General features: G+C 55.2%; 7 protein-coding genes across 7 annotated transcripts; 6 read left to right on the top strand and 1 right to left on the bottom strand.

The window, feature by feature from the left end:
- Window positions 1-255: 255 nt before the first annotated feature.
- CkaCkLH20_00179 (RNA recognition domain-containing protein) lies at window positions 256-994 on the top strand (the record flags this gene model as incomplete). Its single annotated transcript, XM_038882899.1, has 2 exons — window positions 256-360; window positions 425-994. 2 exons carry the CDS (start codon window positions 256-258, stop codon window positions 992-994), a joined length of 675 nt encoding a protein of 224 aa, XP_038751604.1.
- A 3,673-nt stretch (window positions 995-4,667) lies between these two features.
- CkaCkLH20_00178 (ubiquitin-protein ligase) lies at window positions 4,668-7,509 on the top strand (the record flags this gene model as incomplete). The annotated part of the gene is made up of 7 exons (XM_038882898.1): window positions 4,668-4,702; window positions 4,805-4,830; window positions 4,890-4,928; window positions 4,986-5,091; window positions 5,144-5,277; window positions 5,351-7,358; window positions 7,410-7,509. The coding sequence occupies 7 exons, from the start codon at window positions 4,668-4,670 to the stop codon at window positions 7,507-7,509; spliced, it is 2,448 nt and encodes an 815-aa protein (XP_038751603.1).
- Window positions 7,510-8,688: 1,179 nt separating this feature from the next.
- CkaCkLH20_00177 (nadh-ubiquinone oxidoreductase subunit) lies at window positions 8,689-9,407 on the bottom strand (the record flags this gene model as incomplete). The annotated part of the gene is made up of 2 exons (XM_038882897.1): window positions 8,689-9,139; window positions 9,250-9,407. The coding sequence occupies 2 exons, from the start codon at window positions 9,405-9,407 to the stop codon at window positions 8,689-8,691; spliced, it is 609 nt and encodes a 202-aa protein (XP_038751602.1).
- A 1,848-nt stretch (window positions 9,408-11,255) lies between these two features.
- On the top strand, window positions 11,256-14,560 carry CkaCkLH20_00176 (capsular associated protein; the record flags this gene model as incomplete). The annotated part of the gene is made up of 3 exons (XM_038882896.1): window positions 11,256-13,087; window positions 13,942-14,087; window positions 14,205-14,560. 3 exons carry the CDS (start codon window positions 11,256-11,258, stop codon window positions 14,558-14,560), a joined length of 2,334 nt encoding a protein of 777 aa, XP_038751601.1.
- Window positions 14,561-16,649: 2,089 nt separating this feature from the next.
- CkaCkLH20_00175 (major facilitator superfamily transporter) lies at window positions 16,650-18,624 on the top strand (the record flags this gene model as incomplete). Its single annotated transcript, XM_038882895.1, has 4 exons — window positions 16,650-16,923; window positions 16,986-17,404; window positions 17,458-17,619; window positions 17,674-18,624. The coding sequence occupies 4 exons, from the start codon at window positions 16,650-16,652 to the stop codon at window positions 18,622-18,624; spliced, it is 1,806 nt and encodes a 601-aa protein (XP_038751600.1).
- An 892-nt stretch (window positions 18,625-19,516) lies between these two features.
- CkaCkLH20_00174 (uncharacterized protein) lies at window positions 19,517-20,047 on the top strand (the record flags this gene model as incomplete). Its single annotated transcript, XM_038882894.1, has 2 exons — window positions 19,517-19,875; window positions 19,957-20,047. 2 exons carry the CDS (start codon window positions 19,517-19,519, stop codon window positions 20,045-20,047), a joined length of 450 nt encoding a protein of 149 aa, XP_038751599.1.
- A 4,172-nt stretch (window positions 20,048-24,219) lies between these two features.
- Window positions 24,220-26,442, top strand: CkaCkLH20_00173 (pentafunctional arom; the record flags this gene model as incomplete). The annotated part of the gene is made up of 1 exon (XM_038882893.1): window positions 24,220-26,442. The coding sequence occupies one exon, from the start codon at window positions 24,220-24,222 to the stop codon at window positions 26,440-26,442; it is 2,223 nt and encodes a 740-aa protein (XP_038751598.1).
- Window positions 26,443-26,725: the final 283 nt, after the last annotated feature.

The raw sequence follows: 26,725 nt of genomic DNA, 5'->3' as shown, positions 1-26,725 counted from the left end.
GCCTCAGTTGTAAGTGCATTTACCCTCCCTACCTTGGCGGCATAATGGCGGCAGGAGCCAGCCCAGCATCAGCTAGGGAACCCCTCCCAACCTGGAAGGCTGCTGGTTGCCTTACCTCACTGGCGCGTTCCATTCTCTGCCTCGTCGCACGGTTCAGCTTGCTAGCTTTTCGCAACATCACTAACCATCTCTTTTCTATCCACACAGGCTTCTGCGAGCGATCGTAACTTCCGTTTCAACCAAGGAATCATAGCCATGTCGGACGTCAAGCCCGAGGAGAAGCCCGTGGAGGACCACGGCGTCGAGAACAAAAGCGTCGCGGACGATGACGGTCACGATGAGGTGCGCAGAGAGAAAGCCGTTTTCTCGCCATTGGCCTTCGCATAGCAAGAGGAGGTTAGACTGACCAGCATAAAAATCGTAGGCGGAGATCTCGGCGATGAAGAGACGCGTCGCCGAGATGGAAGAGGAGGCTGCTAAGCTCCGCGAGATGCAAGCAACCCTCGCCCAGCAGAACGAGGACCTGTCTGACGACAAGGGAGACGTCGATGGTCGCAGCATCTTCGTCGGCAACGTCGACTACTCGGCCTCTCCCGAGGAGATTCAGGCTCACTTCCAGAGCTGTGGCTCCATCAACCGCGTCACCATCCTGTTGGACAAGTTTAGCGGACAGCCCAAGGGGTACGTGTTAATCCCGGTATGCCAAAAAGACGGCGGCAAAGTTAACGTGCTTCTGAACAGATACGCGTACGTCGAGTTCACCGAGCCCGCCCTCGTCGCCCAAGCTCTCGTCCTCAACGAGAGCGTCTTCAAGGGCCGCAACATCAAGGTCACCCCCAAGCGCACCAACATCCCTGGTATGTCCCGCGGCCGCGGCCGTGGTGGATTCCGTGGAGGTCGCGGCGGCGGCTTCGGACGCGGCGGTTTCCCTCCCAGAGGAGGTTACCGCGGAGGATACCGTGGGCGAGGAAGAGGAGGCTTCACACCGTACTAGGTGCCTGGAGTGAATCCATCCAAACCTCGCAGCGAGGTTCCGATGCAGTAAGGTCTCGGGCGGCGATAGGACTGCACTTTGATTGTACCATACAGGATCCGGTGAGGCAAGGGAAGCTTCTTATGGCGTTTAGGGATAGGTCAGGACTCAACGATCAAGAGTCGATGCGTTTTCAGTTTCTTTAGTCCCCCATCCGAGCCGAAGTGATCATCAAGAGAGCGGACGCGGACTAGATCTTGTAGCAAAGAAAACGAGCTTTCACTCGAACGGGTCCCAGAGTGGTGATAACTGCAGCACATGGCAGGCCGTCACAACGCTAAGCAGCAGCTTCAGCAACTTATGTAAACATCGTCGAACAGGGGTCAACGGAACGTCGAGCAGCCCCAAAACACCAAGCGATCGATCGCGTGTAATCCACAGTGTCGGGACGCTACCCTGCGAGACAGGACACTGCAGACGAGCCTAGCGGTGCCGCCCTTCCGCTCGTGACCCACGACGGTCGCCCGACCCGGGCGCAAAGTTGCCGGACGAGGTCGCTGACATGTCGCGGAGTCTCCATCCGCCAGCTGACACACGGCCCAGGATTGGGTGCGTCGGGCTGCTTGGAAGGCCTCAATCCCTGGGCTGCCTTGCCGCCGGAAAGGCAAAGGCGAAGGCAAAGACATCGACGGGCTCGAGAAAGGACAGGGAGATGGTGTCCTTTTTCACGCCGAGGATTTGATGCAGAGTGAAGCGTGACTGCGGCACGTGCTTCCTATTATATGTGATGTCGCAGCCGCGAAATCAATTCTCATTGGCAGTTCCGCTGATATTTCTCTACTTTTCGAGTCTCTCGTAGGAGGGTTGGTACTTTTGAATAGGACGAATGTCTTCATTCGGCCAAGTTTGTGTTATTTATGGCACGCGCGAGCGAGGTTCTGTCGCCGAAGGTAAGGCGCGGTTGGACGTGGATGGGATGGATGGAGCCCGGCGAGAGGAAGAAGAAGAGGGCCTGGAGGATGAGGATGGAGCAGGGGGGGAACGGACTGAACGTGCCGGGCGACAATCATGCCAAGGGCGATTTGATCTTCAGTACGGATATGCCCTTGATTCCAAGGGCGCGCGCGCTCTCTCTCTTGGGCTCTTCGCACGCTGGGACCGGACGGGGGGTTGATTTTTTGGGGGTTCGCTTGCCTGTCGATGGGAGGGCGGCGCATGAGGTTCGGGGGTGGATGGGACGAGCAACAATGCGCTGTTTCTGGTTTGGGTTCGTTGTCGGTACATTATTTGTCTTGGCCTTGGCCAGAGGCTTGTGTTGGATTCTAGGGTCTGCTTTCTAACGTTTGTGAGAAAATGCGTCTCTGGATTAGTGAAGACATGTCATCTATCTGTAATGGATCGTAGAAAATTCTGGAGGACGGGAATGCTGGATGTTCGCCACAGAGCACAGAGGGATTATGTAACGATTGGTATTCGCTCGCTGAGATGCTTGGTCAGGTTCTAGATCTTTGACGACGGGCCGAACTGAGGGGCCTCCCAAGCAATCGTGGGCGGTGCTGCTGCTAGCAGAAAGTACGGCAGGGCATCGTCAGGGTAAGGTACACATATCGGATGGTACCGTGGGCAAACATGATGTACCTGGTTTTGCTTGGCTGGGGGAAAGTAAAGGTAGGGTCACGTCAGGCAAGGGGATCGGAAGTATTGAGGACGTCCATGAGTATGAAACGCCATTGGGAACAGTGTTTAGCAGTCGGTGGCCTGTCACGATTTTGCAGGAGGTATCCGTAGTCTGAGGTGAGTTGAAGATTGCTGATGCATTGCCACACACGAGAAGCTGAGCTGAGCTCCATTTCCTGTGCCTCGAATTGCGAGAGGTGAGACTTGAAAACACCAGCCACAACACAGCTCCGGTTAGGTGACTTAAGGTGAGGTGCTTGCTTCGCATCAGTTGTCACTCGTTTTGCGTGGATTGCGTGGACTGCCTCAATACACGGGATGGTAGGTGCCAGGAGCAGGGAGGGGCAGTCGACCTGTTTCTGAGGCACTACGTCAGGTACAGGACATGACACCCGCGAGCTCGGGAAGAGGGAGACGAGAGGCAAACCAGGAAGACGGGAGACGGGACTGGAGGGCAGGGGCCAACGGGAGGTGGAACTCGACTCGACTGCGATCCCGAGGCCATTGGACGAGTGTGTCGAGAATCATCGCTTTCCAAGAGACAGAGACAGAGATGGAGATGGAGATGAATAGACGCCGAGAACGTGGAATGCAGCCTGCAGAACACTGGGAGCATGTTTAGTGCAGCAAATGCCCATCATCAACCAACAGCATTGTTTGCCCGAGTCATCTAATGCCTGTGCCGTACCTTGGGTATCTCACCAGCCTCAGCAGCTTACAATGGTCAGCCATACATACCACACATTAATCTACAGTCCTAACCTGCTCTGGAATGCTCAAGTACCTATTCCGAGAACAACCCCTCTTCTGTGTGCGTCCATGATGAGAGGTAATTAGCTAGCAATGTGCTATTAGCAGTAGCAGAACATACAGACATCATGCAAACATCAAACCCCAGTTGCAAAGTCTCTCGTCCAAATTGTATCTTTCTGTCAGTGGGTACACCATCGTGACTTCGAAGCCCCGCCGAGGCCTAACAACCTGGAAGAAGGAACTGAATTCGCCATCTGCACAGCCAGTTTGGTATTCTTGCCTTGTTATTAGCTGCATCAACTCACCTGGACTCGCCGTCTGCACCATACCACTGGTTTGCTGCCGCTACAACCTGTCCACTGCGCCTGTTCCAAATACTGAGGTGCTCGACATACCTTACATACCCGACCTAACAGGAGCAGGTAAGGTACATCCAGCTCTTGGGCTTCTGCGGGCCGGGCCAAGGTACTTCCTCTCTCTGCCTGTTCCATTGTTCGCCGCTTCAGCCAACCCGGCCTACCCACCTCCTACTTCACCTCCCGCACCTCACCTAACAACCTTCTTTGCCTTACTGCGTGCGCACTTCCGACCGGAGACAAAATCCACTCCCACACACACATCCTCCTCCTCTGTACCGTTTGACAAGCGCTCAGACGGGGGCGACTACCAAAACACCAAACTCCCGCCGTCCTGTCTTCCCATCGCCAACCTCCTTTCGCAACATACGAATCCACCCGGCGAAAACCGTCTCTCACCGCAGCGACGTCGACCGCGAGAACCACAACCTATTCCCCTCGCTCCTCTCCCACCCATCGCTGGTTCGATACCCAGCCCAGTATTCTTAGCCGTGCCGTTCTGGCTTGGCCCTTTGCTCGGTCTTCCCGCCCGCCGCCGCGTCACCTTATCATCCACCGCAGCCCCGAGGAACCCCAAGGCCCCCAAAAACCCAGCCCACTTGGTTACTCGAAGCGGGGGGTTTTCTGCAGACCACAGCACAGCACAGCACAGCCTCAGCTCTGCCTTTGCCGTCGTCGTCAACGTCAATCCCGTTCGGATTACCTCACCTTCACCAATCCATTTTCGCCGCGTGCATCCCGTGGCCGACAACAATCCTACCCGATAACGACCACGACCGGTTATCCTCAAACAAGTTCCGCAGATCATCCGTAACCCCTCACTAGTTCCAAATACCCAACGACCTTCGTCTGGACACGACGAATATTCTGGGAGTCGATACCGTTGTCGCTGGACATCCCGCGACGAAATGAGTTCCTCCCGCAACGATGCCGGGCAGCCCAAGTGAGTGTTGGTGCCTTTCATCCGGACAGGCCTCCATCGATTGTGTTTCATCGATGGCCTCCAACTCGAACCATCCGTCATAGCTAACGACTTTACCCGCAGCCGCAAGCCCAACCTCCGAGTAACGAGTTCGTCATCCCTTCGCCGTCTCCCCGCGCTCGATCAACAATTACTAACCTCGACACAGTCATCGCCGCCGACGGCCTTTACAAGCGAGATGTTTTCCGTACGTTGAGTCGTGATAACCCCAATGCTCGAACAAGCAGACTAACTCTTGTGACAGGGTTTCCGGATCCCTTCGCCGTCATTACCGTCAACGGAGACCAGACCAAGACCACGACGGCTCAAAAGCGAACGCTGAACCCATACTGGAACGAGAGCTTCGATCTGTGCGTAGCCATTTGGATATGAGCGCAGAATGACGTTGCTGACAAACCACAGCCATGTGAATGAGGACACCATCCTCGCAGTTCAAGTCTTTGACCAAAAGAAGTTCAAGAAGAAGGATCAAGGATTTCTCGGCGTTATTAACGTTAGAATTGGCGATGTTATCGAACTGGCACCAGACGCTGATGGTAACGCCCTTCCACCCCCTTAGATTTGCTTCATATTGCGGAACACTTGGCTAACCGGACTCCTGTCGTACAGACCAGATGCTCACGCGAGACCTGAAGAAATCGACCGATAACCTCGTCGTTCACGGCAAACTAATTATCAACCTTTCCACGAACCTCTCCACACCTGCGAGGGCTGGAGCGCCTTCATCCAGCCGTCCCTCTCTTGTCCCGCCTGCACAAGGATCCAACGTCTCGTCGCTTTCCGCTCCAGCGCAGGATGGCAGACCGGGATCCGCCATGGGCGCTTCAAACGGGACTCCGGCGCCCGGTTCCCAGGTTAACCTGCCACATCGCCCGGCCAGTATGACTTCCAGCGGCCCGCCGCCGGCTGCTAACGGGGCTCCTCCTCCGGCGCGACAGTCTAGTGCTCTCAGCCCCTTCGAGGACGCCCAGGGTCGATTGCCAGCGGGATGGGAACGTCGGGAGGATAACCTTGGACGGACGTATTATGTCGACCATAACACGAGAACCACGAGCTGGAACAGACCTACTGCTGCTGGAGCTGTTGAACAGAGGAACGACCGTGAGGCCGCGACCCAAGTGGAGCGCCAGAGACACCAGAACCGAACCCTGCCCGAGGACCGAACCGGTGCGAACTCGCCGACGCTGCAAGCCCAGCAGACGGCAGCCACTCAGAACGCGAACAATGCTACGATGATGCATACTGGAGCTACTAGTCCTGGCACCGGCGAGCTGCCGCCTGGATGGGAACAGAGGTGGACACCGGAAGGAAGGCCTTACTTTGTGGACCACAACACCAGGACAACCACGTGGGTGGACCCCCGTCGCCAACAGTACATCCGTATGTACGGCGGTCAGAACAACCAGAACGGGACTATCCAGCAACAGCCCGTATCCCAATTGGGACCTTTGCCAAGCGGCTGGGAGATGCGTCTCACAAACACTGCCAGGGTGTATTTCGTGGATCACAACACAAAGACGACGACGTGGGACGACCCCCGTTTGCCGTCGTCCCTGGACCAGAATGTGCCTCAGTACAAGCGAGACTTCAGGAGGAAGCTCATTTACTTCCGCTCGCAACCTGCTATGCGCATTTTGTCCGGCCAATGCCATATCAAGGTCCGGCGATCCCACATTTTCGAGGACTCCTTTGCCGAAATTACTCGGCAATCTGCTACTGACTTGAAGAAGCGTTTAATGATCAAGTTTGATGGCGAAGATGGTTTGGATTACGGTGGTCTGTCCAGAGAGTTCTTCTTCCTGCTCTCCCACGAAATGTTCAACCCCTTCTACTGTCTTTTCGAGTACTCCGCCCACGACAACTACACTCTTCAGATCAACCCCCACTCTGGAATCAACCCCGAGCATCTGAACTACTTCAAGTTCATCGGCCGTGTTGTTGGTTTGGCCATCTTCCACCGTCGCTTCCTCGATGCCTTCTTCATCGGTGCTCTGTACAAGATGATTCTCGGCAAGTCGGTCGTACTTGCCGACATGGAGGGTGTGGATGCCGACTTCCACCGATCCCTCCAGTGGATGTTGGACAACGACATCTCAGGCGGTATTCTCGAGCAGACGTTCTCTACGGAAGATGAGCGCTTCGGCGTTATGACCGTCGAGGATCTCATTCCCAACGGACGCAACATCGACGTAACGAACGAGAACAAGAAGGAGTACGTTGACCTCATGGTCAAGTGGAGAATCGAGAAGCGTATTGCGGAGCAGTTCCAGGCCTTCAAGGATGGCTTCCACGAGCTTATCCCTCAGGACCTGGTCAACGTCTTCGACGAGCGTGAGCTTGAGTTGCTCATTGGTGGTATTGCTGAGATCGATGTCGACGACTGGAAGAAGCACACCGACTACCGTGGATACACTGAGTCGGATGAGGTTATTCAGTTCTTCTGGCAGACGATTCGCTCATGGGATGGAGAGCAGAAGTCGCGTCTGCTCCAATTTGCTACCGGTACATCGCGTATTCCGGTCAACGGTTTCAAGGATTTGCAAGGAAGTGACGGACCGAGAAGGTTCACTATTGAGAAGGCGGGTGAGATCAACAACCTTCCCAAGGCCCACACATGGTAAGTTGGATATCAAATCCCTCAAGAAAACACAATCGCTAACTGTTTCAGTTTCAACCGTCTGGACCTGCCTCCGTATAAGAGTTTGGAGATGCTGCAGCAGAAGCTCACGATTGCCGTCGAGGAGACGATGGGTTTCGGCCAGGAATAAACGTTACGGTCGTCTTCTGTCAGACGGCAACCAATGTTTGCACAAGACTTGCGATCCTTACTTATTGTTACCCGGTTTCGACGTTGACTGAAGACTTGTCAGTATCGTGCCTTATGGTCATGCGTCATGGAAAGGGACCGGCCCCCGGAGCTGTCGTTTGTGTGGAATTCTGCAGCATCAAATTCATTCGGAAGTTCGGCGTGCGGTTAGGGATATTTGGAATAAACCTTCTCTTTCTCCTTTCTATAAGTGAAGGGCTGCGGGAAGTGAGATGCTGAAGTCGGAGAGAAAGATGAGAAGAGCGTTGACGAGCAGGCCCGTATGGTGCGCAAACCCTCGAGGCCGGGGTTGCGGCGAAATTGCATTGAGAATCTAGACATCTGCGGAAGTGAAGTCGCAGCGAGGAGATAATACCTGCCCTCGGAGGACGGGGCAGTCGCGCGGAGCCTCCAAGGGCGAAAGATAAGGATGCGGCGGGCTTTTGCTATGGGATGACGGACGCTTTTGTTTCAAAACGGGGCATCACACGCTCAAGTACGGAATCCGCATCAGATATATAGTCCTATACATATATGAGCTTGGATACCTGCCTTGTACGATTGCGAATCGGTGCTTTCTGCCCTATTGAGTTGAGATGGTGCTGAATCAGGGGTGGGCCACCTTACTGGCGCGTGGCATTGAGGGATTTGTGGTAGCCGCTCCCTTTCGGATAGAGGTGCCAACGTCGTCTTCTGATGCAACTCATGGTTCGAATACCAACCTCTGGTCTTGATACACTCTCAATTCACAGTACTTACACTTAAAACTACACAATCACAACGTGACAGCGAAAACCCAGGCATTGGAAATGATCATGGAAGCAGAACTTGTAATCTACAATCCATCCGCGGCCACTCTACCGCGCCGAATGGATCCTCCGCATATGTACACATTCGCACACGCATACAAAAGAAAAGAAGCCCACCTCCCCGGGTTACCCCCCGATTGGTGTGGCGAGATGTGTAAATCAAGCCTTCTCTCTCTCGCTGCTCTCTCGTTTTTGCCATTCTTGTTTCTTTTCTAAAATTCCAAGGGGAAACCAATCCCAGGCAAAGCCACACAACTTCCGCAATCGCCACCACTACCACTAGCCCTCCAACCACTTGCCTCTCGAGCCCATAGCCCATCCAAAGAAGCAATCTACTTGCGGTACCACATGCGGGTGATCTTGGTGTTGCGCATCTTGCGCTGGAGCTGGAAGATGCCGTACATGAGGGCCTCGGAGGTCGGGGGGCAGCCGGGGACGTAGACGTCGACGGGGACGACGCGGTCGCAGCCGCGGACGACGGAGTAGGAGTAGTGGTAGTAGCCGCCGCCGTTGGCGCAGGAGCCCATGGAGATGACCCAGCGGGGCTCGGGCATCTGGTCGTAGACCTGGCGGAGGGCGGGGGCCATCTTGTTGGTGAGGGTGCCGGCGACGATCATGACGTCGGACTGGCGCGGGGAGGCGCGGAAGATGATGCCGAGGCGGTCCTGGTCGTAGCGCGGGGTGGAGAGGTGCATCATCTCGACGGCGCAGCAGGCGAGGCCGAAGGTCATGGGCCAGAGGGAGGACTGGCGGGCCCAGTTCGTTATTACGTCGAGGGAAGAGCTGTGAGTGCGAGGGTTAGTGTTTGCTTGTTTTTGATGCGTGAACGTCGTCGGGTAGTATTGAAGAAGATAGAGATATCGGGTTGAGGACACGGGGAGAGAGTTTCGTACAGAGCATATTGCAAGACGCCCTTGGTGCCCTCCTGGCTGGGCAGGGGAACCTCCTTGCGGTCCTTCTTGATGAGTCCACCGGCCGAGTGCGACGTGACGGAGCTGGCGTCCTTTCGTGACGAGGAGTGGATGGAGGCGGCGGCGACGCGGAGAGGCATGAGGGACGCGGTCGGTCTCGCTGGATGGGACAGTCGGAGTCAGCCATTGTTCCTTACACGTACACACACAAATTCATCCCAATGGCTCCCTTCCATTCGTGAACCGTCGCGGGATGCCAATTGAGTCGCGGGGTGGCGGTCGATGTCGGTCGGTCGGTCGGGTTTCGTTCTGGTCGGGGAGGAGGAGAGCTTACCTCGCAGGGCCATGGAGGCCGCTGTCCTCGTGGAGGAAAGCATTGTTTCTATCGTTTAGGTGGTTGAGGATGTGTTGTAGGTCGAAGAGAATGGAGATTCGATTGGCGACGGAGTGGAGAGGTTTCTGTTGGTTTGGGAGGCGGGGGGGGCGGTCGGCCTGCGGGAGGACGGGGGGTGGGAATTCGAGTGGTGATGATGCTTCGGCAGTAGTCGACGTCGTCGATGGTTTTCGCCTCTTCTTTTTCGGGCGTTCGCTAATATTGCATTACGGAGCTTGTGATTGGTCGATTTGGGGCCGGGCTGGTCCGAGCTCCGTTGACGGGTTTTGGGGGGAAGAGGAGGGCGGTTAGGTAAGCTTGTGGGGGTTGTGTGAGGTTACCTTTTGGTCATTGATGTGAACGATTGTAGACTTTTTCTTGCATCAATTTCTCTATTGGATTATCATCAGCTATTCCAGTGTAGTTGCCACTCTCGGTCTGTTCTGTCCATATTCCAGAGTCGAAGCCGTGTGTTTGTCGTTATCTTAGTGGCACAGCTAGACATCCCGGAGGTCTAATCGACGTGTCATCGGTGACTGCACGATCCCAATGTTCGACCGTTGTGTGTAAGTTGATGCCTTACACTAAAACTACGGTTGTCGGTGGTTATTGCTGCCGAATATATTGCTACCGCCGGTTTAATCTGGAATTATCGGTGGCTACTTGACAAGTTTGTGGCATCCAAGGCAGGGGAAATTAGAAACGATAATCTCCAAGTCATGTTAGAGGCAGCGTCTGTATTCGTGTCCTAGATTGTAGCTTATCAGAAGTGCAAATGTAGGCAGTAGGTCGATCTGAGATGATATGTCTAAGCCCAAGCTGAAGTGAAGTTTTGTTGCGCATTCTCGCACTCGTCCGGCCATCAGTTCGTGCAGTCGGGTAGCTCAGTGGAATACTTTTGCTCTACTTCAACAGGCGGTTTTGACGTCTAATACAAATCGGACATAGTGAGAGCACCTTCAGAGCAGCAAAACATGTTTCCTTGGTCACAAAAATAGGCTTACTTCCTTGAGTAGTTGACCTCCTTGGAATCCTCAATGACCACAATTCTAGGAGAGTGACCCGGACGGAAAATAGGGTAGGGCACCGCGTCGGCCCCGAGCTTCGGATGTTGACTAAGATGATATCCAGGCTTGGAACATTCCCGCCAAAGCAACTCAGCGCTTCTCCCAGACAACAAACCTTTGAAAATGTAAACTCGGCAAACGCATCTGCTCAAATCTTAGAGCATCTCTCCTTTCAATATCGCCACCTCTTTCACTAGAGGTCATCAAGTCTCAGACAACAGCTGTGGTTCAAATTTCCAGAGTTAAAGTGGCTCGGCGCAATCTCCCCCACCAAGCAATCATGTCTCCACGTCAAGTGAACCAGGGTTTGTCGCTGCAGCGCATCCACGGGTAAAGGGGTTCCAGAGCCGCGTAGTCTTTTACGAAAGCAACCCGCAAAGCAATTATGACCTTCTCCATTCGCGGATGAAGAATTGGTCTTTGCTTTTGTGGACAAATCGTTGCTGGTGTCGAACATGGGCAGTTGTTCGCACCCCGAAACCACCTCGATGACCTGACCTGAACCTTTTTTCCCTGAAGCTCGAGTCGGTAGGAAAATCGTCGTCGCCATGGTGTGGCAGGCCAACAACAGACCGCCCACCAGGTCGGTCAAGCCGCTGCTGAAAGGCGCCCTGGTCACGTTCATCCTGACCTTCATCTTGACGAGCACCTACATGTACCGCGACACGATAGCCACCAAAGCCTCTACGATCAAGTTCACCGACGGCGAAGCGACCGACTATTTCAAGTACCCCTTCAACGCCAGCGACGCCCACGCGAACCCGATAGACTGGCTGATCCACGACGCGCGAACGAGACAAGATGCGGTGCTCCAGAAACGGAGCCGCACGCTGCACAACGCCGCCCAGCGATACCGGGAGCGCCGCGGCAGACACCCGCCTCCGGGCTTCCAGGAGTGGTTCCGCCATGCCGCCGAGACCGACGCGATTGTGGTCGAAGAGTTCTTCGACCGTATCTACGACGACTTGAGGCCGTTCTGGGCTCTCGATGCGAAGACGATCACAGGCCAGGCGAACGCGGGAGAGCACGTGGTTCGGGTACGCAACGGCACGGCAGTGGGCGAGGGAGACACGGAGGGCAAGGAGCCGTGGCTGGACTTGTGGACGGCGCTTGTGTCCGAGTTTTCGGAACATCTGCCGGACGTGGATATGCCCATCAATTATATGCAAGAGCCGCGCCTCCTGGTGCCGTGGAAGGAGAAGGAGAAACTGGCGGCGAAGGAGGAGAAGGCCCGGAAGATGCCCACCAAGAACAAGGCAACAAATGACTTCAAGGGCCTGGCGGCTGTCGATGGCGCGAGAGGCAAGCCGTACTCGAAGGGTTGGACAAGCGGAGACCGTCGCAAGTACTGGGACCTCGTTCGCGAGGCTTGCCCTGGTGACTCCCCAGCTAGAAACGTGCCCGCGGCAACAGACCTGTCTCTCCCGCCGACGCTGCCATACTCCTGGCAAGCACCATTCTCGCGGCAAGGCTACGTTCAAAACTTCACCAGCTCTCAAGACCCCTGCGTACAGCCTCACCTGCGCTCTCTCCACGGAACCTTTGTCGAGCCGTTGAACGTCAACACCACCAAGGATCTCATTCCGATCTTCAGCGGTTCCAAACTCCGCGTCAATTCGGACATTCTCATCCCGGGCGCCATGTACCTCTCAGAAGACGAGGCCTACACCGGCGGTACCTCCCATGGGCCTGCTTGGCCGGACAAGTTGAACCGCCTCGTCTGGCGCGGTGTCGGCTCTGGCGGTCTCGCGCAGTCGGACAACTGGATGCACTTCCACCGCCAGCGCCTCGTCGAGATGCTCAACGGCACCACAGTCCGCGGCATGGAGGCCAACGACGTCCGCGCCATGACGTTCGACATGCCGCCCCTGGAACGCTACAACACCACACGCCGTCGTGAGAAGCGTCTGGGTGATTTTCTCTCGGGATTCGCGGACGTGGGGTTTACTCACTTGTCGTGCGGGCCCAGTCACGACAAGGAATGCGACTGGCTTGCGCCGCACCTCTCCGTCGTCAACGCCACGCCCATGGCAGAGCAATTCTCGAGCAAGTTCCTCCCCGACGCGGACGGCTACAGCTTCAGCGGACGGTTCCGCGCATTCATGCTGTCGACCAGTGTGCCTCTAAAGGCGACGGTGTACACCGAGTGGCATGACGACCGCCTGATGCCGTGGCTTCATTTCGTCCCGCTGGACAACACATTCCAAGACCTCTACGGCGTTCTGGACTTCTTCACCGACGGCGACGACGAAGCGCCCTCTAAATGGGACGTTCACAAAGTTCTGGGCAGGAAGAGCAAGGGCGATGACGCTGCGAGATGGATCGCGGAACAGGGGAAGGAGTGGGCGGACAAGGTTCTCAGGCGCGAGGACATGAGGTTGTACGTGTGGCGGTTGCTGCTTGAGTTTGCGAGGCTGTGCGACGAACATAGGGATATGCTGGCCTACGTGGATGATCTGCCTTGACGTTGAGGGAACAAAAAGTTTGAACATTGCGCTTGCGACATACACATATACCATGGGTTGGGGTAAGGAAATTCGGCGTTGAGAGATGTCTTTTACCAAAAAGTCGGATGCATGGCAGAGGTTTATATTCCTAAAGGAGGCACATAGTCGCCGGCCACAAAAGTAATCATCGTTGTTCAAGGTGGTAATCGCTTACTCGCAAGGGCATCCCGCAAAAAGCTTGTTTGTGCGCCGCTTGCGAGCTCAATTGCTCGGCGGCGGACTGCCCCAATGCCGTCGCCGCGGTTGCCAGCTCACTCGTCATTGTTGGGGAGTTCGGTGAGCCTGGTTACTTCGTCAGGAAGTTTGTTTACGATCACGAATCGAAGGCGCAAAATAAGCTTGCCAGCGTGCTTTTGAATGGGGTAGCTGTATGCGGTGGCCGAGTCGTGGCGCCGAGGTTTAATGGCGCCGGCGACCAAGGGTCGGCCGTGATCCAGCGGAGGATGCGGGAGTCTACCGGGAAGTCTGGCTTGGTGTAACTTTCCATGCCATCGGCACCGCTCGATTCTCACGTCAGTGGCACGCTGTCATACTTCTGAGCTGGCAATATCAGAGACATTTCCCTCCCAGGGAATTACTTATAAAGTCAGCCGCATCTAGTCTCCGTCGATTGTGGTTTGTAAGTGGTGTGGTCAATATCAATTGCACGACACCCGCCGACTGCCGGTGTAAGTCGCGATCAAGATGCATGTTTGCGCAATCCCACAACAGCCGACATCCCACGCAGGACCGCCATCTCCGACGTGGCCGGCTTCTTGGCGGCGCTGGAGCGCGAAGAAACCATGGAGTTCAAAAGTCGCCATTGCGGCCCCGTCGTCCGGAGACGGGACCGTCGTTCGCATGAAGAGAAGATCGCGTCTGCCGACTTCTATGGTGAGTGTTTCACATTCAGAACATCGCAACCTTCAATTCACTTACACGCGTATTAGACAAGGCGGCATCATAAGAAGAGTACCTGTGCAGTCGCGCCAAATCGCATATCAACAAAAGCCGAGGAAATTGACGAGAAGATGGTGATTGCGAACACTCGGCACTCAGAAGACGCACCTTTACTCGAGGTCGCTGAAGAAACCCCCATTGAGATGTCTCATTCAAGGCCCATACGGAGCCACCGCTGCAGAGTTCGCCGGCTCCTCCGCCTCCATCGTCATCGCGATGCCTCCGAGAACAGCGAGGGCTCAAAGAAGACCCGGGACGCACCAGTCGAGAAACACGAGGAACTGTACACCAAAGACGGCGTCGGTCCGAGCCAGGGCTGGGCGTACAACCTCGCCATCGGCCTCGCGTGGTATATGCCGGCGCCTTTCGACTTGATGCCCCAGGGGTATCCGTCCCGATGCTTCTGATTGAGACACGGATGTTGGCGTATGGAACGAATGTTTTGGAATTACAGCGGTTCGGGTCAGTAAGTGAGGAGGAAGACTCCGGGACTTTACATGTAGGGCGTACGTGCTTGTATGAATGTGGGTTTCTGATATGAGCGGCGTTAGTTAATGAACGGCGTTGAAGCTGAGCGAACGTCGTTACGAGAATATGCATGACATTGGGACGGTGAGGGTCCCTTATCAACCGTTGGCTACTACTCTGTGATTTTGCTAGGAGATGTTGATTTCAACCTCTGTCGTCACCTTCCATTGAGTAGTCCGTCGCTTTCCAAATTCCAACTTGAGTCTCCCGCTCTTACCTCACAGAATCGTTACTCATCATCTCTGCAATACGCCGAGGAAGCAGCTGGTCTGCGACGCTGCCCAAGTAGCAGTCGGAAAGAGGCAGGGAGTGTGCGAGGTTGAAGACAGGAACCTCCGATCAGTGGGGATGGCGCTTTCCTCCTTCCACTACAAGGCTACATACCTCTTCTATTTCTCTTGGGCTGGATTCGATACGCTAGACTTCACTTCATTCAAACCAACATCGGTCGCCATAAAGAACCAGCATCACAGAAAGCACCCCATATCTAGCCCGTCTACAGCATTCAAAACGTCGCGTAAAGCCAACTTAACTTCTTGCATCTATACTGACACCATGTCCACCTCAGGGGGGAAGACTTTCCGGAATATCGCGCGGCGGCACGCGAGATACACTTGCGACAAAGTACGCAGTTATCCGACGCCGGACCCTGCTCCAAAGCTATGGCTACTGGACAGCAGACCGGAGCACTAGAATGGCTGGGTTATCCTCTGCGGGGAGCAGTGCATGGTATGCTTATACCTGACTGATAGACTGATGTCGCTGACAGCTTCATAGATTTCTGCTGCTTTCTCCTACTGGCTGCTCCAGCATCCTCGCCAAGACTCCTTCGTCGAGGTCAAGTTTCGAAGTTCTGTCGGTGAAGGAGACACTCTCCAAAACGTGACAAAACGCCTGTGGAATACCTACGACGATTTCCTTTTCTCTCTGATCCAGAAATACTCATAGGACGGGAACTTCACACGACGCGTCTTCATCGCCCGCCAATACGCTGGAAACTTTGGTAAATGGGCGCTGGTGATAAATGACAGCCTGAGAAGTCTTATCATCCAGGGATTTGGAGACCAAAACACACAGCCTTGCAACAATTGTAACAAACAATGGAAGGAAGAAAGAAACGACAAAAACGAGCCCATGATGGCGCCATACCTTGGTTGCGTCTCGCTTCCCGGGGAGTTTGGAGGTGTCTGCGCGAACTGCATTTTCAAGGACACAAAATCATCATGCTGCTTCCGCGTCTTCAAAGAACACCACTACGGAGGGAGACCTTGGCCTATATACATTCCAACAAATGTAGCCACCGCCGGACTTATGGACGCACTCACTCATCAAGCTCTGAAGGACTTGGTCGACGAACAAGATCGGACATTCAAAATCCCACGGGCTGAAAAGGTTAACAGGGCCCTCGATTTCTTGTCCCCTCACAAAACACGAGAGAGTATTTTGGCAGATGATGGGCCGAAGTGGACGGTCTGAAGCAAGTTACAGAGTAGACGGAATTGCCGACACGCGAGCACATATTTGATGGAGAGAACGTCGAGGAGGTTGGTTTGTTGAAGCACGAGAAGAGCATGATTGGTCATGGTCGGTTTCCCAGCTTGTTCGCATGAAGCGGGGCTGGCGTTCCACAAATTGCGCTCAACTGACGCAGCTTTTACTTCGTGTTAGCTACTAATTAAGAAGCCCGATTGATTACCAACCATCGAGATAAACGATCCCCAACCCATGTGACACTAGTCTAACGGCACCTCATCCTACGAGACACATGGCGGCTTCAGGCAACTCATGTGACGTGCGACTAGTCTAAGTTTTGATAGACATCTTCGTTTCCTTCTTTTTCTGAGCAGCTTCGACCTGTCGTGAGGAGAAGAAAGCTACCCCGCCGAAGCTTCTTCTGAATGGGAACACTATTTCCGAGCTTCCATTCGCAAAATCCGAGATAAGGGCATTTTGGCCGAATGCTCCAAAATGGCGGATGAAACACCTGTTCGGAGGAGGCAGAACGCAGAGGGCGATGCCGATGCATCCTCTGAAGACGTCATCGCCACGGAGACGACAACGTTGCTGAATTCCGAGACGAGCTCGCGAACGCTCCGAAATGGATCCCCGGCCGGGAGTCGCCGAGGCCGGGACTCGGATGATGGCGATGAGGATGAGGATGACGACGCTCCTAAACAGTCCATCGGCACGGCTCGCGCCGCCGTTCTCATGCTCAGCGTCTGGATGCTCATCTTCCTCCAAGGTCGGTCGTCCATCTCTACATCATCACCGGAGACTGCGCGCAATGTCACTAACTGCTGCCAGCGTCCAACACGTCGGGAATGACCATGACCCAATCCGTCATCGCCGAGGAGCTGCACGCCTACGAGGGCGCCATGTGGTTCACGAGCTCGTATCTCATCAGCATGGCCTCCCTGGCGCCCCTGATCGGCCGTCTGGCGACCATCTTCCCGCCCCGGAACCTGGTCCTGCCGCTCGGCGGGTTCTTCGCCGTCGGCGGCATCGTGACCGCCATGGCGCACTCGTTCTGGGTCCTCATCTTTGGCAGAATCGTGACCGGGACCGGTGGCGCCGGGATCATGACCTTGTCCGTCATCTTGGTTCTCGAGCTGGTTGGGAAGAAGAGGCGAGGCATCTTCGTCGGGCTCGTGAACGCCGGGTTCACGATCGGCTTGTCGTTTGGGGCCGTCGTGTATGGGGCTTTGTTGCCAGTCATCGGATGGGTTCGTGGTTTCTCATGAAATGCTCGCTGAATGATAGACTGACTTTAGTTCAGAGAGCTCTCTTCGCAGCCCAGACGCCCATCGCCATTCTCGCCGGCATCGGCGCTTTTCTGAGTATCCCCAAGTCCCTCAACCCGGAGCAGGAAACGAAAACGCAGGGCAAATCGGTGACACAGAAACTCGCCCGCATCGACTACGCGGGCGCCTTCATGCTGGTAGCTCCTCCGCACCCCTTTAATGCCATGTCTGAACGCCTGCTGACTCCTTAGGTCCTAACAATCTCTCTGTTCCTCTACGGCCTTTCAGGAGACATCCAATACCTGCCCCTCCTCCTCTCGGCCCTGGGCCTCGCAATTTTCCTCACAATCGAGTTCAAAATCGCCACGGACCCCATCATCCCCGTCACGATCCTCTCCTCCCGCCCCGTCCTCCTCTCCTGCGTCGCCCAGCTCTTCTTCATGTCCATCCGCTGGACCCTCCTCTACTACACGCCAATCTTCGTCCTCGCCGTCCGCGGCGCCGCCCCCGCCGTCGCCGGCTCCATCCTTATCCCGACCAACATCGGCTTCGGCTCCGGCGGCCTCATCGTCGGCTGGCTGCACGTCCGCCGCAGCGGCGCCTTCTGGCTGCCCTCCATCGTCGCCCTCTCGTGCTTCGCCGCCACCATGTTCGGCCTGTCACTCGCCGGCACCGTCGGCACCCCGCTCTGGCTCTTCGTCGCCGCCGTCGTCCTCAACGGCCTCGCCACCGGCGCCACACTCAACTACACCCTCGCACACCTGCTGCACCTGAGCGACCCCGCCGAGCACTTCATCTCGACCAGCCTGCTCGGCACGTTCCGCGGCTTCGGCGGCAGCTTCGGCACGGCCATCGGCGGCGGCATCTTCTACCGCCTCCTGCGCTCGGGTCTGGCCGAGAGCTTTGCTAGGCTCGACGGCGGAAGCTTGAGTCCGGAGAGGGAGACGTTGATCACGAGGTTGATCGGCAGCCCGGCCCTGGTGTTCAACGGTGGGCTGAAGCCCGTGGAGCAGGCTATCGCGGTGGAGAGGTACGCTGGCGCGTCGAGGGGGACGTGGCAGGCCGGTGCGGCGTTGGCTGTCGTCACGATCTTGATCCAGGCGTGTTCGGGGTGGACGAGTCCGGTCAGGGAGGTGGAGGCCGACGATGAGGCGGAGGCGAGGGCGGCGTTGATGGAGAATGAGGGCGTTGGGGAAGCGTGAAGAAGGCTGACTGACGGGCCCGCGGAGGCTTTGTCTAACCTTGGGTATTGGAAAATGGCCTTGGTGGTACATATCGCATTGGATGGTTTGCATGGCGGCATCATCCACACACCCATGTCACTTCGATGACGTGTACATAGATTCCGGGGCATGTTATCGTCCTAACTGTATACTTATCTTCTCACGCATATTCATAGTCGTCTACCATAGATGATAAAACATAATTTTCTTGGATGAAAATGACAGGTCTAATTAGAATCATGAGTGATGGTACGAAGGGGATGTATTCGATGCCGCGAAGGCTTCCGGCCTGCAGAAGAATCCTGCCAACGGGCTGTTTTATCGTTTTCATGGGGGCGGCGGCTCGTCGTAGACTAATTCACCTGGCTCATGGTACCCATTATCGACCAACAAGTAACTCCTTTGCCGTCGCCCAAGATCGCCGTTGACTTGTATGTACTGGTGTCCGAGAATTGTAGCCCCGGCTGGAGGGCTTCCTCGTCCTCGCGTCTCTTTCTTGCGGCAACATCCGTTCTCTAGCTGGAGTCATGCTGTCCCAAAGGCTGGTTTTTTTCTTGCTTGTCGGAGACAAGGGCAATTGGCTTTTACAAGACGAGATGCACGCACGCTTGTTAGGAGCTGTCAGGTGTGTGGCTGGGTGGCTGTATCATGGCTTGGGCAGCTGAGACTTCAACGGCTTCTGGGACGCCAAAGTTCGGTCGAGGCTTGCGGCTGAAATCTTGAGTGTTCTAGTCACCGACTTGTGGTGGCGCTGGGATGGCGACTTATTACGAGACGAGAGCGCACTCACGCTCTCGGGAGCAATTGAGCAACATTTCAGAATTTCATCACACAAGACCGTATCATTCACATTCAAACGACATTGTCCAACATGTCTTCAAACATCGTAGACGGCGATCTCACGGTCCCGCCCCCCAAGCCGTTCGGCGAGATGTGCTTTCTAGAGCTCCCTGTCACGGACGCGGGGCGCGCCGCCAAGTTCTACACGGCGGTGCTGGGATGGAAGTGCGGCGAGGCCTCCATGCCGTCGCCGACGCCGTGGGTAAAGTCGGTGCACTTCTTCAATAAGGGGGGCCTCAACGGTGCGTTCCTCCTAATGGAGAAGAGCAACCAGATTATCAACTACGACGGGTCGAAACCGGAGCGAGTGTCAGTACTGCCGACATTCTGCGTGGCAAGCATCGAAGAGACGGTTGAGAAGGCCGAGAAGTTGGGCGGGAAGGTCCATGTGTGAGTGACAGACTCGTTGTTGTCCTCATCTACACCCAAAGAGTTGCCTGGGAAAGCCGTGTCTGACGTTGCTTCATACAGGCCGAAGACCGCGATTGGTGGTGGGATGGGTTTCTTCTGTCGGTTCATCGATTGCGAGGGCAACTTGGTCGGTATCTGGGCTCAGGAGTAAACCGTTTCATTGTATGTCGGTCCACGTTTCCAAGAGATGGCGTTTGTTTAGTGCCTCGAGTTCAACTTCCGACGTCTGGTCATCTTTGTCATGCGGCTTCGGTTTCGTCCTCTGCACAAGAAATTCTCTCATCGCGTGTCGATATGTTGGCGTCGCCCTCCTTCGCTTGCGGTTTGACGAGTCGATGAGAAATTCCGTATCTTCCTGGGGTTGCGCATTCCGCCTATCCGGGCCGTTTCGTCCTTGGCGCTGGTGCATGTCGGTTGGTGAGTCGAGAACGGCCGGATGAACTGACCTGCTTCCCTTTTTATGTTTTGTACTTTGGAATCTTGGCGTACATATGAAGCGGTGAAACTCGAGCGACCACTCCACCCTTGAGCCGTATCTGCGTTTCTCCACCAACGGAGAGGGCTGACTTTGAGATTCCGGCAGGAGATGATTCCGCACCAATTGCTGTTTATGATTCTCAGGTCGTGATAAGCTTCCGATAGATTGGAAGAAGATTTCTTCGTTGAGCCAAGGACCGCGAGGTTGGGATTTCGAAACTCTGAATATTGGACCCAAGACTTCGGCTTCGTGTTAGTCGTTGGGATAAGGCGACGGCCGGGACCGTCGTCTCACGTTAGCGCGATGCGGACGTCGATTGAGCAATCTCCACGAATTGCCTGTGAGAGAGTATATTGCATGCCCACCGCCATGATATGATGTTCGAAACTGTATCAATTTGAGGGAAACGTTGCGAATGAAGGGGGATTCGAGGCCCCGGAGTTTGGCTGCGGCGAGCTCCACCTCCATCCATCTTGGACCTCTCGGAGTCGATGCCAGCGCCAGACAGGCCAACGTGTGATTGTTGGATGGGCAGATAAGCTTGAGCTGTAGGGTTTTTTCTCCGAGCGCACACTGGCAGCTGCAGCAGCGGCTATGCCGGTGGCAGTCCTCACAGAAGAGATGACAGAAGAAGGAGGTTTGAGAGCGAAGTGTGTAGACTGGACCGTTTCCAGGTGGTGTACGAATACTCCGTAAGGATAGTTGACCTCGTTTAAAGCAGACTCTGTACGTCTGAGGCAAGGACGTCGATCAGCGTCCGTCTTTAGCCGTCTGCAGGCTCGCGGGCTTCCAGAAAACGGCTACCCGCACGACGGTGGTGAAGGGGTTGAGGGCGTGCCAACGGCAGGGCGATCCCGAGGTTGTCGCATTCCCGGCGCGGCGGCGGGGCCCAATCAAATATTTGCCGATGATGTTTCCACATTCGGTCCCCAGATGGAGCGATGTCCGGTCAGACTGAACATGATGGATGAAAAGAAGACTCGGCGAGTATCCGACGCGATCCTCGTGAATGAACATTTGTTTCACGAGGTGATCCATGTGGAGCATGTTGGATGAGGAGTTAGGTAACAGCGTCCGCATGTAACCAGGCCATGATCGGGGTAGATTTGGCCGGATCATTGTGTAAGTATTCGCACTTCAGGCTAAGAGATAAGGTAGCATTTGCAATCACGCAGCCAGCGACACGGGCGCCGGAAGATCTCTGCTGCGGTCGGCTGTAACCATACATCGTGGATGATTGAGTGTCTGTTGTCTGCCGTATATGAGTTTCCATATTGAATATGAGACAGCTGAGGTGTACAAAGGAGTCGTCGTTGCCCTCCAGCTATGTGAACTGTCGAGTCCGCGCCATTGGCATCAGAGATGCTTGGCAAGGCCAGGACGGGTTAAGTTGGTTGATCAGTTGGCTGGTAAGGCGAGAGTGTGATTCGAGAAGGGAGAACAACAGCTGGGCTGGGCTGGGCTAGGCTGGACTGAGCTGACAACGGCTGGAAGAGAGGCACAGAGGTGTTTCGAGGAAGTTGAGGGTGATGGAACCAAGTCTGCACGTCTGGTCAGCATCCTTGACCTTGCACAGGAGTTTCCCTCCCCAGCGGGACGCTAACGGTGCCAAGTCGACCCGAACGACGTGAGTATCGGAAGCTGCCATTGGCGGATAATCTCGGTCTCCCAAATCCCGGAAATAGGGAAAATGCGGTAAATCTTTGCGGCGACCACGATCGTCCACGACCCCCCGAGTCTCCCCATTTCTCCAAGGGACTCGAGGGAAACATCCCAGCCAGCTGCAGTAAAATCCGCAGTAAGGGGCCACAAGGGACGCCATTCCCCGGTGCTTTCCCCATTTACCCCACCATTTGGCATGCGTAACGCTTGAGAAGTCACTATCAGTCGGGTCCGCATCTACCTTACAACTTGTGCTGTCCAAGTCTAAGGTACGTGTACGGATAGACCGTCGACATCTGTATTCTTCTTGTTCCTTTTTCCTCGCTGTCTTGTCTGTCCACGGATCTTTTGATATCGAGGTAAAGCGGAGGACCCCGTACGAACATCCATCACGAAGAGTTGCAGCTTGGAAAGGAAAGCGTTTCCGAATCAGCAGCCAAGAAAACGAGACACTCATTCCGTCTGGGGAAGATTATCGTTAGACCGTGTTCTGGACAGCAATTAAATCTCCCGCCTAAAAAGGTACTTCATCAACCGTAACCTTCAATACTCGATGTATCTTACCGGCATCCAGGAACACCGGCACGACCATTCTGATAAGCATCCAGCAGCTCAGACAGCCAGCAGACAGCTGTAGCTGTTCTTGGGACCAAAGAGCTCAATACCCCTGGCAAGGCTCCGGAGACATGCAGTACAGGAGCAGCATTGCAGCAACCTCACCCGCGTCTGAAAGCTCCGTCCCAGACCTTGCCCCATGCCAAGCTCTTCGGCTTGCCCCTCTACCCCCTTCTGGCTCTTGTCAAGCAATCCGGTGGAACGCAGCGTCTGTGGTGGAACAATTCTTCGTCCCCAACTTCCATCAGTCTTTCCGTCTCCTCCACCAACGACGAACGCCAGTTTTGTTCGTTGAGAATCGTCTTCGTACCGGCCGGCTTTGCCGTTGAAACCACACGCCATCGCCTACTCGATCGCTACGCCCGTCATCCCAGCATTATCGTTCCTCCATATTGCCCTGTCGGGTCAGGGATCTATCTCCAGGTTCTGGTCCGGCCCATACTGCCTACTACGAAGCACTCCCAAAACCCCATACAAACGAACCGGGGAAAGCAAGACGGAGCGAGGTACGAATACATTGACCTCACGACGCTGTGCCATCCCGAAAGCCACCACCGCCGCCGCCTCGCCAGCTCCCTGCTCGGCGAAATACTTCCCTTCCCACCAAGCTAAACCTGTCTGCGGCCTGTCCTTCCCGTGCCACCGGCCGGTTCATCTCAACTCCTCTCATATTGCGACAACGTCCACACAAACACGTTCTCGCTCTGTAGCCATCGCGCTTGTCTGAGCTCTACCTTTCCGTCCTCGTCGCGCTGGCACAAAAACCCCCCACGGTCCGACTCGCGCGCTACCTGCGATTGGATCCGTAGCACCATCACCAGAGCTTCAATCGAGATTCCTGCCACCCGTCATTGTCACGCAGCCGAGCCCGCCTGTGCTTCAATTTGACGACCCTGCCCACCCTTGAAATCGCGAAATCCCAATCCTGCATCGGAACCACCTCAGAGCCCCGCGCGAATTGGTGGAAGAAAGTACTTGGACCCCAGCAGAACGTTTGATACGGTCTCCCTATCGTCGGTCTCTTCTCAGTAGTCATCCGGGGACTTCTCTTACTCTTATCAATCCAAACTCTCACGGCGCACACCGCGCCTCCCATCTCGAGGAGACCACCTATGCAGCAGCCTCACGACGACCCCCACCGGCTTTCTGCTCCCGGCGCATATCTCTGACACCGTCAAATCACCTGACCTGTGTTAGCCCTGCTTTCTCTCGTCAGCCATACCACGCCGTCTATCCCCTCTGTGACCTGTCGAGTCTACTTCCATTCGCCCTTCGAGCTGGCATAATCCGTCAAGGAGTATCAGTTCGTCTTGTCATGGGACTTTGGCCTGACATACTCAGCAACACTATTCACCGCCAACATTCCGTACAACTATCCAAATCACTTTGAAGGAGGAGAAGGGGAGGAAGAGGTCTATCGCGGTTTCGTTGCAAATAGTAGAACCCAGTTCACCATTCCTGGGGTAACTGCTCGGTTCTCTCACCTTGGAATCAACGGACCTTCGATGACAGGCATGGCATCAGTACATCAACTAGGGGTTGGGCCAACGCCGGCACGCCCACGCAGCATGAACGGCTCTGGAAACCACGACATCGAGATGGACATCGACCGAAACGCAAGCCCGGCCGTTGCGAGCGGGACCAGATTTGGAACCGCTCCTCAACGGGGCGACACGAGGATCGTGGTTATCCTGTATGCTTCAGGCCAGGACAAGATCGTGTCAGTCTTCGCCGATGTCCTGGGCAAACCATTCGCAATTCGTTCCGCTTTCGAGGAGATCACCGCTGCTGACCAAGGGCTTGTGGTCGGCCTCCCAGCGGAGCTGGCCAAGAACGACATCAAATCGCGTAACACAGAACTCGTCGTTGCCATCAACGCCCACTGTGTCAACCTCGGCATGCCACCGGACGTTTTTCTCTCGGCCGAGTGCGATTACGAGTTTCTGTACACGGAAGCGCCATTCTTCCGCCGAGACCTCGCCAGGTTTATCTCTTTTACACTGGGGCAGATAACCCATCACGAGACTCTGATGTCGAAGCCACGGACTTACTTCATCTCGACAACGTTTCCCGACGTCAGTGCAGCACTCCCCAACATCGACATTCTCACGGTTGGCGCGGACGCAGTGGAAATTCGTGTCGATCTTCTCAAGGAGCCACTTGGCGACGGAACGTATTCCGCAATCCCCAGCTTGAGCTATGTTGGAGAGCAACTAATGCTTCTACGCCAACGGACGGAACTTCCCATCATCTTTACTACAAGATGTACGCGAGAGAATGGTCGTTTCCCGATGGAGAATCCTGATCTTTATTACGAATATCTGTACCGTGCCATCCAATGGGGCGTTGAGTACATCGACGTTGAGCTCTGGCTACCAGAGGCCATCCGAAAGAGGCTATACGAACAGAAAGGTAGCAGTCGCATCATGTCTGCGTTCCACGACTTCTCCGGCACTTTCAAGTGGCCCTCCTCGTATGCAGAGCAGGTCTACGTGGAATCAAGCAAATATGCCGACATCATCAAGATGATTGCCATCATCAACGACCACAACGAAAACTTCGAGTTGGAATACTTCCGCTCAAAGATGCGAGCAGACTACCCAAATTCTCCGCCATTCTCGGGAGTTAACATGGGAGAAACTGGCCAGTTCTCGCGAACTTTGAACAGAGTCTTCACTCCTATCACCCATCCTTTACTGCCCATCGTTGCTGCTCCAGGACAGATGAGTGCGTCGGAAATCAATGCGGCTCTGGCTCTGTTGGGACAACTTCCCAAGAAGAGCATATACGGCATCACGACCCCAGCCTTTCGAAGTTCAACACCTCAAGCCCCGTTTTACGAAAAGTGCTTCAACGAGCTCGGCCTTCCCCATTACTTTGCTATCGTGGAGCGCTTGCCCAACAACTTCCAAGCCATGGAGGCGTGGTGTAACCAGAAGAACTTCGGTGGCGCCTACCTCAGCCCTCCCGTGTCTTGGAGCAGTCTGCTGAAGTACAGTCCTTTCTTCGGGGCGCTCAGCGGTGGCAAGGGTCCGGAGGTGACAGAGGCTGCTAGACTCATTGGGACCGTCGACACCATCATCGTGAAGTCATCATCTTCGTCGTCGGCCTCATCAGCGCCCGCCTCCATCCCATCAAGCCCACGCCACGGACACCATGATTCGTTTGGACATCTGTCGTCGGGTGCTTCCAGCCTGTCACCAAGCACGTCCTTAATATTAGACAACGCCAGTTGGAGAGGCATCATCAGTACGCTGACAAGAGACATGGCCCCTTCTGCGTACTTCGGCCGCACAGCTGTCGTTCTGGCTTCCTCGGGCGACGATGCTGCGTCAGTAATGTACGCTCTCAAGGCCCTCCAAGTCGGCAAGATATACACTGTTGGGTTCCGGACTCCGGCGGCCCTGGCCAGAGACGGGCCGGTGATTGAACCATTCAACAGCCTGGAAAGCCTAAAGAGAGCACAAACCGTGGGTGATGGTGCGGCTCCGTTCCTAGTCGTTTCGGCTCTTGGGGCGGAGAAGAGTAATATCGTCGGTATGCTCGTTCGAGTCTTTGGCTCAAATTCTCAGGGAAATTCCAACTCCAAGAAGGTTTTCCTTGACCTGGCCGACACCGCCGGTGCGAGAAGAGGCGGTGATCCTGGTATCATTGCCCAACAGGCCGGATTTTCTGCCTACGGCAGCGCCGATACGGCCGCCTTTACCACAGTCGAAACATTGAGGCTGCTGGTGGGACAGAACGTACCTTACAGCTTTGTGAGGTTGGCAAGCGGTAGAAGTCTCTTCTGAGCAAGTTGAGAGAACAAGACTTCTGGCTTTCGAAACAGCTGCTTCAACAGAAGGACCGGCATGATATCTGCCTCAAGAGTCGGATAAGAGTCAAAACTGCGGATATCCAGACCACAGCCTCGCTTCAATGGCACCCTGTGGCGAATCCTGCACGTCCGAGAGGACCTCGCTCGGTCTTGGACAAGCAAGAGCAACGATGGCCGCGCCGATGGGCTTGATGCCCCCAGACAACCATGCGGAATATTGTGGAGTTCTCCACGCCGGCAGCCAAGGCAGACTATCG

This window comes from Colletotrichum karsti (genome assembly GCF_011947395.1).
Source record: "Colletotrichum karsti strain CkLH20 chromosome Unknown Scaffold1, whole genome shotgun sequence".
NCBI lineage: Eukaryota > Fungi > Ascomycota > Sordariomycetes > Glomerellales > Glomerellaceae > Colletotrichum > Colletotrichum karsti.
This window is presented reverse-complemented; position numbering and strand designations above follow the sequence as displayed.